Source organism: Tenrec ecaudatus, chromosome 4, assembly GCF_050624435.1.
Source record: "Tenrec ecaudatus isolate mTenEca1 chromosome 4, mTenEca1.hap1, whole genome shotgun sequence".
Classification (NCBI taxonomy): domain Eukaryota; kingdom Metazoa; phylum Chordata; class Mammalia; order Afrosoricida; family Tenrecidae; genus Tenrec; species Tenrec ecaudatus.
This window is the reverse complement of record NC_134533.1, coordinates 83,618,088-83,628,867: the sequence shown is the minus strand read 5'-3', so window position 1 is coordinate 83,628,867 and position 10,780 is coordinate 83,618,088. Positions and strand designations below refer to the sequence as shown.

Below are 10,780 nucleotides of genomic sequence, written 5' to 3'. Positions count from 1 at the left end.
GAACTTGAGGTCCGATGGGACAGTAGAACACATTTGAGCGGCTATGTGCAATGTGTGCATGCTGTTATTTCTCGCTGCTCTCCTCACAATTCCCCATAAACACAGAATCCCAGAGGATCCACAGTACGTGTTCAGTGAGATGCCAAGTCTTCTACATCGACAAGCAATATTCTAAATGCCTTGAAAAGCTCACAGTAATCCCAAAGAACAGCAGGACTTCCCTACAGTTTCCTCCTACGGAAGGCTGGTGAGTTCAAACTACTGATCTTTCAGCCCATAGCCTAGTGCTTAATCCCTAGGAGCCAACAGGACTCTGTCCATGAAATAGGTATGATTACCTGTGTAAGATCCGTGAGGAAATCGAGGCAGATGTTACTTTTCCAAGGTCACATAGTCCTCAGTAGACCCAAGATTTAAAGTGAACTCAGATCTAGAGCCAACGTTTAACCACTGTAGCTTCAGAAGCATTATAAAATCATTTTTAAAAGGTCAGTACAAAAAAGTCAATATTTTATTGTTTACAACCTGTTATGATGGAAATAAACCAAAATACCACACAACTTTATAAAAATAAATTTTATTAAAAGCTGTAGAGTTTGAGCAGGAAGACAGTACAAAGAATGTAAACAATGTAAACATCACTACATTCAGCTCAGCCTGATTGAATGCTGAAAGACAACTCTAAATGCTCTATATGTGGCCCTACTAGCAAGTTACAAGATTCAATTGTGTACAGACAACACTCTAATTCTGATTAAGAAAAACGTTCATTTATCGAAGTCGATCCCAGCGCCAAATACTGGCATCATCACAAACAGCTATGAGAATACTGCTGTCCCGGCTAAAACTGGTTTGCCGAATAGCGGTTGTACATTTCGTATGAGTCAGTGTTGTGCACCTAGAGGGGAAAAGCCAACAGGTTAAACACCGCTAGTTGCTAACTTCCAACAGCACATGCAAAATATAAATCTCAACTTTAAATTTAATAAATTTGGATTTATGGATAATGGGAAATTTTTACTATCTTCTACTTCAATTTTCCAGGAACTTTTTGAAGCTCTCTCATTCTAAGTTTAAGAGGCACCTCAATTTACTTCAAAAGAGAAATATTATCACTGACTGCCTGTAAAAATTAGAGATTTAAAAAATAGTATTCAACTTATTATAGACAGTGTTTCCTGTATAAAGACAAAAAAAGGCAGAAACCATTTCTCACATCATGTTTAAATACTTACTTGGCTTTATGAGGATCTTCTACTTCTAAATCCCAAACATACAGTTTGCCAACCTGATTGCCCAGTGCAAGCATCTGTGGGAACATATTTAAAATATAACAAGTTAACCAAAACACCAAACTATACAGCACTCAAGCAACCCCCTAAGGCATGTTTATTTTGGAAAACCTTTACTTCTGACTCTGGCTATATTCCTGACTGTTTTTGTGTAGCTAATATTCCCAATATGTACGCAGGAGTAAGAGTAACATACAGTCACATGTTAATTAATGCCCATGATATATTCTGTGAGAAAAACATTACGTTATTTGGGCACTGCAGGAATATCTTATTATATAGAGACAATAGCATATTATATACTGGCAATCCCTGGATTACTAACAAGTTCTGTTCCTAAGGTCTTTAAGTTGAATTTGCATGTAAATCTGAATGAACAGTTAGTTAGGTATGTTTCATAAAGTTAATTAAATGTGTCTTAGCAGACAGTATATAAGATTATCTTTCTATGAATACAATAATAATGTTTTGATATGCATTTCAAATGCATGACCATTCCACTGTATGTACCTGTTTTTTTTTAATAAACTAGGCTTTACAGTGCTTAGGACCATGGTAGTTTATGTGGTTAGCTGTTTCCCAGGGGGACATTAAGACACATGACTACTTTACAGAGGCATCTTACATAAATGAGAAAGTATTTCGCACATTTATGAAGGACTTGATAACACATACTTTTAGTATGGTGCTCTCCCATCCAAACTACTGTTGCAAAAAAGTGTACAAAGTTCTTATATACTAGTCTCTTTTTTTTTAACAATTTATTGGGGCTCATACAATTCTTTTCACAGTTCATACATATACATACATCAATTGTATAAAGCACATCTGTACAGTCTTTGCCCTAATCATTTTTTTCTCTTTTCTTCTTTTACATTTTATTAGGGACTCATACAACTCTTACCACAATCCATAAATATACATACATCAATTGTATAAAGCACATCCATACATTCCCTGCCCCGATCATTCTCAAGGCATTTGCTCTCCACTTAAGCCCCTTGCATCAGGTCCTCTTTTTTTTTTTTCCCCTCCCTCCCCAGTCCCCCCTCCCTCATATGCCCTTGGTAATTTATACATCGTTATTTTGATATACTAGTCTTTCTTGAAAAAATAAACACCCAAAAGGGAGAGGTCGGACAGTGACAAAATAACAATATTTCATAAATTATAAAGGGTTCATGAGAGAGAGGGTGTGGGAAGGGAGGGGGATAATGAGCTGATACTAAGGGCTCAAGAAGAAAGCAAATGTTTTGAGGATGATGGCAACAAAAGACAAATGTGCTTGACACAATGGATAGATGTACGGATTTTGATAAGAGTTGTATGAGCCCCCAATAAAATGATTTTAAAAAAGAAAAAATAAATACCCAGGTGAGTGGTCATCAAAATCTCACAGCACAAAATTTGCTTATAATTAAAAAAAACTAGTATTTATCATCTATCACTATTTCCTATTTTTCTAGGGAAAAAAACTACACAATAAGGTTAACATGCTAATCTCTGAAATATTCTTTTATCATTTTATTGGGGGCTCATACAACTCTTATCACAATCCATACATACATCAATTGTGTAAAGCACTTATACATTCGTTGCCCTCCTCACTCTCAAAATTCGCTCTGCTTGGGTTCCTGGAATCAGCTCCTCAATTTCCTTTTTCAATCCCCCTGAAATTATTTTTTTTTAATTCTATTTTATTGTTGTTGAGACTGTTGTTTTTCACAGTGCCATTGAGTCGGTTCTGACCCCCAGCAATCTATGCATAACTGCCAGGCCTAGTTCCACCCTCAAAATTCTTTCTGTGCTGGAGACCATTGTTGCAGCTGCTGTGTCAGTACATCTCCTGAGAGTCTTCCTGTACTTTACCAACCTTGATATACAGGCAAGTCAAATTTCTGTAAGTATAATTCAGTGTCATTCATCTTACACTGTGAACCATTCTTGTCCTCCTTCTCCGTAACACAAATTCATTGCACCATATGTTTATGATCTAATCTTTTGAGTAGCTCTTGTCAATTTGAACCCATACAGCTGAACCACTATGTCTGAATAAAAGGTGCTATAGAGTGAACTCTGACACTAATTGCCAATATGTAATATGTCTTACAGATAGTGTGCAGGGCCACCAGGTAGAATAACATCAAAGGGCAGCAGGGTAAACAATATTTAACACCAAGGCATAGCGAGAATAGAATATATATGCAAAACAAAAACATTGCAGGGAACTTTCCCAAGATGAGTCATTTTAAACACGTTGCTACCTTTTGCCAGAAATCCATAGAAAATCTCATGTACCAGATGTCACACTGGCTGTAATCAAATCGCCCAAGAATAGTCACATTAGATTCACTGGGTTTAATTTTATCTATATCATCTTCCATTTTGCCAGGTTTCCAGCATACAATGGCATTTTCGCAAGACTTAAAGAAAAATAAAGGAAGGAAAGAGAGAAATGTTAATTGTAAAACTAATTTTAAAAATTAAAATCAAAGATTTCCTTTATCATTTTTTGAACTGATAGCTCTTAACCTAGTTTTCCCATCTACTTAATAAATTCAGAGATCTGTAGTCATCTATTATTTATCAATTAAGTATCTACATTTGAGACAGTAAGTTTGGTTATCAGCAGATTCAGACAATAAAGAAAAAGGTTTCACTGTTTTTGGAATATTCGTTTTGGAAATCACAGTGTCTCTTACAAAATTTAGCTAGAGATACTTTGACACTCAGACTTCCAGTCTTAAAGCAAAGGTAAAGTCACAAAGACTTAATCCAAGGCCCCTCGTAATCAGGCCCGATGACATTACTTCATTAGAGTCATCTGGTCACATCCCCAACTGCCCACCATTAAATCACGTGTCTCCTTTCACCTGGTTAACTAACTGCTGCCCGTCCTTCATCCCCATGCTTGCTACATGGTAGATGCTCAATTGCTGCTTTAGGAAAGCTAATAAAACCATGGAAAGAGCCTTGAGGATTAGATTATAAAAAAGCAACATCAGGAAGTAAACACAGTGGTTTAATGTCAAGACACCGGAATGGGGATGGATTTAATTAGCGAGAAGTTCTGCTTTCCCTTTCCTGTACCAGCACACTTCTAGGGAAGCAAAGGGGGGAAGGAAAACCGCACAACTGTGCGGAATGTTTGTTCTACTATTTTCATCAGTGTTTCTGAACAGAAATGGCAGGGCCAGTTTTCCTACTACGAGGCATGCAGGGCCCCTGTGACGCAACAGTTAAGCACTGGGCTGCTAACCAACGTTAGCAGCTCGAACCAACCAGCTCCTCTGCAGGAGAAAGATATGCCAGCGTCGTCTGTAAAGACTTACAGACTTGGACACGCTAACTGTCTTGCAGGGCCACTGTGGGTCATATCAACTCCACAGCAGTGAGTGTGGGTTACGCAAAACCTTTCTTTCTCATGAAGTGCTCAAGTGATCACATAGTCTAGTGACTCGTAACTCCAAGTGGACAACAGAACCATTCATCTGGAGTCTTCTCAAAGCACTCACTATGGCTGCTACACCCACACCCTACTAAATGCATTTCGGCCAGGTAGGCAGAAACACCTCACCACCCACAGTGGTGTACGATCCCTAATTAGCAGGGCACCCTCGAACATAACTACGGCAGAGGGGGGTAAAATTAATTTCCCCAAGCTATTAGATGGCTGTGCTGTATTTCAAAATCATCTAGAGAACTTCAAAACTTTCAAAAGCCTAAGCCTGTGTGCAAAATTTAAAATCTCTGGGGGTGAGGTCTAAAAATGTAAAAAAAATGACTGCTGCTGGCTTTTCAGTTCAGCTTCCAGAAGTTTGTGATGAATGTACTTTTATCTATTCATCTTGCCAAGTACAGCTAAAAACTGGACATTTTATAATACAAAAACACAAGGAGATTTGGGAAAGTAGAGAGAAGAAGGCAAACAGGTTAGGTATCTTGATACCTAAACAATAAAGAGTTAACTCTTCTGGTTTTTCTTTTACTTCAGTAAAAAGTCACATGCTAGGGAAATGCCAACCAGAGAGGACCAAAAAACACCATCAAAAAGCTTGCTGCTGTCTAGCTAAAACTCTACAGAAAATGGCAGGCAAGACTGAAGGAAACATTTAGAAGTAACTTCTCTACTTTCATCAAACATTAAAAATAAATAAAATAAAAAGACCCACCCAAACCAACAAAGGTCCAGTGGGAAATTGTTCCCTGGAAGTAACTAAGCACAAGTGCCTGCCCGCAACAGTTAAGAAATGGGTCTTCACTCTGGCTGTAGTATTATCAGACCTTGTGACGGGGCCGTTCACAACCACCAGACAGTAGGGCGCATAAAACTTAGCATCAAACTCATTGCCATCAAGTCCATTCTGACTAGTAGAACCCCCACCCCCACCCCCAGGGCAGATTAGGCCTGTCCCTGTGCCTTTTCAAAATTTTAACTTTTTATGGGAACAGAAGCCTCATTGTTCTTCTTTAGAGAGGCTGGTGGTTTTGAACTACTGGCCTTGTGGTTTAGCAGCCCAAGGCATATCCATTACCCCACCAGTAATGAGCAATCCCTGCTCTCCCAACTGTGGTCTAATGACTGCCTGAATTCCTCTGCCCTGACACCCGTAAGAAGGCACCAGCCCAAAGCCAACCTAGAACACAGTGGGAAAGCTGGATTGCCATAAGCAAGCAGGAGGCAGTGCTCCCGGGTCACAGCAGGCAAAGTGCCTGACACAGCCCTGCTATAAGGTCTAAATAAGAACTAGTAAATGGGTCTCAACCAATAATCAGCCACCATACAAAGATTTGGGAAATCTCAACTTTAACAACAACAAAAAAAATCAACAAAAGCCAACACTAAGACACATGTTAAAACTATTTGACAAAATTTTGGTGGCCATCATGAAAATGCTACACATAGCGCTAGGAAAATTCTTAAAAACAAGTCTCTGCCAAAAATAAACTATAAATAAAAAGAATCAAATGGAAATTTTATAACCGGGGTGGGGTGAAGGAGCGTGCATCTGTATGTGGGGTGGTGGTGATGGGGATGATAGACTCACAGAGACCAAATGAAGGAGCTAACATTTGTCATGGCATCGCAAAAGGAAAAGGGTAAGGCTAAAAAATAATTCAAATAATGACAAGTTCCTCTATTTGAGACACATTATATCTCAAAGATATAAGCCTACAGATTCAAGGCGGCAAGCAAATCCAAACCAAGACAATCCCAAAGAAGCCACCTCAAGACATACCATGCTCAAGCTTCTGAAAACCAAAAGCTAAATCTTGAACATAGGAAGACAAAAAGAACATCTTATCCATATGAGGAAGAAAACATGAATGACCTACTTCTCAACAGAAACCACGAAGGAGAGATATTTATCAAGTGCTCAAAGAACTGACAACTCAGAATCCCATATTCAGTGAAAATACTCCTGAAAAATGAAAGGGTAATCGGATGAAGAAAAGAAAGAATGCAGGATAGCTATATTAGTATCAAATAAAGAAAATATCAAAAAGAAGAAAATTACCAGGAACAAGAGAAACATTACATGATGAAAGAGTCACACCACTAAGACCGTGAGACATCAAACAACAGAACGCAAAAGCACTGTAAAGGACGACAAATTCAAAGTTTTAACTGGAGATTTCCATCTCTCTCAAAAGTTAAATCCATCAACTAAAAATATGTAATTATTAGAACATTCCACACACACAATGTTTTCAAGCTCTATGGTAAATATACCAAAATAGGCACATAAAGCAACTCAAAATATTGTTAAACAATTGAAAGCAAAAAGGAAAAAAAAAACACAATTGAAAGCAAAAGAGTGAATTCTTTGGGCATAATGGAATCATATAGCAACCAGTAGAGAATAACAAGAAAATCTAGAATCTAAACAATGTATTTTATATTAAAAAATGTGGTATGCTCCTAAAAGTGTTGACAGGAATTTGTAACCGTAAATGCCGACATTAAAAATGAAGCCCCTAAGAGTAATCCCAATGTCACCTTAAGCTTTAACTCAAACTCACTGTCATCAAGTCTGTGCTGACTGAGAGAACCCAACGGGCAGGGTAAAACTGTCCCTCTGGGTGTCTGAGACTGTAACGCTGTCTATGGCAGAAAGAATAAATAAGCCAAAGCAATCAGTTCCCGAAAACTCAGAGCAGAGGGAGTAGTCGTGGATGAAGGGCACGACATCTATATCAAGCTATCCAGCTAGCATGCCTAGTAGTGAATGGAATCACAGGTTTCCCTGACGTACGTACTAGATGTGCACCAGCTCGGTATGTCAAGGAAAGTTAGGTTTACAATTCAGCTAAGAAATAAAACTATTTGCAGGTGACATGATAGTCTACCTAGAAAAACCCAACAACTCTACAGAACAACAACGAAAAGCCCAAGTAGCTTCTAGGACTACCAGTTCGGCTGAAGTCCAATTTTCGAGATCAATACATAAAACAACTACATTTCTAAAGAGTGGCACCAAACATGTGAAAACAGACATTAAGGTTATCCATAATCTTAAAAAAAAACAATGAAAAGTTTCCATAACTTTTAAACTACATTTTTCTACAATTTTTTGTTCCCCCCCCACCGTAAATCTAATACAATATGTGCAAGAGTTGTATGTTAAAAATAACAATATAGTGATGACTGAAATCAAAGCTCTAAATAAATGGTGAGACATACATAACATGTTCATGGATTGAAAGATTCTATACCATAAAGATATGAAATCTCCCCTATCTTGACACACACACACACACATATATTTTTTCATATATTTTCAATTTAACAAAATTCCACTAAAAATCTCATTAAGATTTGAACAAGTTAAACAATTTTGAAGCAAAGTAAGGATAAAGAGGGAGAAGTTATTCTACTTGATTTCAAGATTTACTACAGAAGTACATTAGTGGAGATTGTGTAACATCGGTGAAGGATAAACAAAGATTAATGGAATAAAGAACCCACTTAAGAATGGCCAAATACATGTTGACAAAGGAGCTAAGGCCATTCAATGGTGCTGGAGCAACTGGATATCTATTGGGAAATAAGTGAACTTCTCCTCAAAACTCATGCCTTACACTAGAGTCAACAAAAATTGAGCTATATATTTAAATAATGAAACTTTTTAGAAGTAAGACATCTTCTGGATCTAGGTCTTGGTGGAGTGTTCTTAAAAACACCACCAAAAGTTCAATCATTAAGATAACCTTAAAAAAAACCCAATAAATTAAGACTTCATTAAAATTCAAAAAACTTTGCTCAGTGAAAGACTCTGTTAAGAGGATGAAAGACAACCCCGAGACTGAAAGAAAGTATTTGAAAACCACCTATCTGACATAGGACTCATATTTAGAATACACTACGAACCCTGAAACTCAAACTGTAATAAAACATAAATATAAAACAACCAAATTATAAAATGAGTAAAAGATATGAAGAGACATCACCAAAAAGGATATATGGATGGCAAATAAGCACATGAAAAGATGTTCAACATCACGCATCATCAAGGAAATGCAAATTAAGACCACGATGAGGTATTACTACACACCTATCAGTACAGCTAAAATAAAAAATAGTGACAATACCAAATCCTGGCGAAGCTTCCGAGAAACTGGATCTCTCAAACATTTCTGGTGGGAATGTAAAAGGGCACGGCCACTCTGGAAAATAGTTTGGCATTTTCTTTAAAAACTAAACAAACGTAACCATATGACCCAGCAATTGCTCTAAGGCATTTATCACAGAGAAATGAAAACTTAGGACCACACAAAAATCTGTATATGATTTTCATGGCAGCTATATCTATAATATTCCCAAACTGTAAACAACCAATGTCCTAAAATAGATGAATACTTAAACAAACTGATACATCCATACCATGGGAACCACTCAGCAAAAGTGAGAACTACTGATACATGCAACACACAAGTTGAATGAATCTCACAGCATTTACGCTTAGTTAAAAAAGGCAATCTCAAAAGATCCTGTTTTGCATGATTCTGTTTACACAACATTGTGAAAATGACACAATTCACATGAAAAAATGACAGAACTATACACACACAATGTACTAATGTTAACATCCTGGATTATAGTTATTTAAGATAGAAATACTAGGGGAAATGGGTGAAGGGCAGCTGAGACCTCTCCATTATTGTAAGCTTCCTATGAATCTACTACTATTCCAAAATTAAAAAAATAAAAAAAGTAAAAGTATACACACAAAATTAAGGGAGCGGGGGTAAAAAAAAAAAACCACTTTGCTCTGCCCAGGAAAACGTGAAATATTCCAAAATCCACATCAAGAAAATAAACTGGATAACTATTTCTCCAACTTGACAATCTTAAAGGTTCCAACGACATCACGTTACCTCTCTAAATTATCACACACAAAAAAACCCAAAAACATTTCCAACAATGTTAACCTGTACACCAACTATCAAAAACTCACTGCCACTGAGTCAATCCCAACTCATAGCGCCAACTATAGCCATCTATTTTTGTAATGTAAAAAAAAAAAATTGTATTAAAATGCACAAACCAAAAAAATCAAAACAAAAAACCATGCACAAAAACCTATTGGCTTCTAATAAGGCTCTTTAACATGTCAGATATCAGAGAACAATGTCACCGAATAATTTACAGTTTTCATCTGGTAAGAACATAAAACATAACCCCTAAAACATGAGTTGCTGTCAATCAATTCTGGTTCACAGATGACCATGCATCAGAGTAGTTTTTGATGGCTGATTAAGTATATCACCAGGCTTTTCTTCCACCGCACTTCCAGGGTCAACAGGAACATTCAGTTTTTCTGTTAGCAGCCAAGTGAAGTAACATTTGACCCACCAGGGACTTCCTATTAAAGCATAGGTTCCCAGACTTATTTGGCCTATTGCCCCATGTTCAGGAGAAAAATTTTTTTATTTTACTCAGCGCCCTCCCTAGCAATTAAAAACTTTTGTGCTACAGTTCATAATCCAGGATAAAGTATAAGTGTCTGCTTTTGCAGGCTCTTCTGGGTGATTACAGTGCAGTCCTGAGGACAGATCATCCACGTTGGGAAAGACAGTATACTACAGCAAACAAAATGGTAATATCATGGCTGAAGGAAAAAAAGGCAATTGTTTATCTATTTTTCTGTTTTTTAAAGCTGAAAAAGAAAAAAACTGACTCCCCTACAAAATTCCAGCACGTGCACGCACACACACACATACGCACACACACGGAAAATGGAAAGACAGCTTAACAGCAGTTACTGTACCTTGGAAAGTATCAAATCTCCTAACCATCGCACACAATCAACATAATTCCTATGGATGTCTCTAGTAGAAAAGTCAGGGAAATGAATTTTCTGAGAAATAAATGGCCTGGGGGAAAAAAAGGCAATGTCAAAACTTAAGTACATCCACTAATTTTCAATTTGCATATTTCTAAACCTTAAGAGAGAATAGGTGACTACTAATCTGGTTCCCTGCCT

General features: G+C 37.3%; 1 protein-coding gene across 2 annotated transcripts in view; it reads right to left on the bottom strand.

The window, feature by feature from the left end:
* Positions 1-593: 593 nt before the first annotated feature.
* EED (embryonic ectoderm development) overlaps positions 594-10,780 on the bottom strand; it is a 31,636-nt gene continuing 21,449 nt past the window's right edge. Inside the window, exons 9-13 of one of the 2 annotated variants that reach the window (XM_075546419.1) lie at positions 10,565-10,670; positions 8,886-8,960; positions 3,557-3,715; positions 1,236-1,309; positions 594-898 (exon numbers count right to left, since the gene is read on the bottom strand). In XM_075546419.1, coding sequence (XP_075402534.1) covers positions 772-898; positions 1,236-1,309; positions 3,557-3,715; positions 8,886-8,960; positions 10,565-10,670 — 541 coding nt within the window. In that variant the 3' untranslated portion in view covers positions 594-771. The remainder of the gene's footprint in view (positions 899-1,235; positions 1,310-3,556; positions 3,716-8,885; positions 8,961-10,564; positions 10,671-10,780) is intronic. The other variant, XM_075546420.1, reaches the window with a different exon arrangement.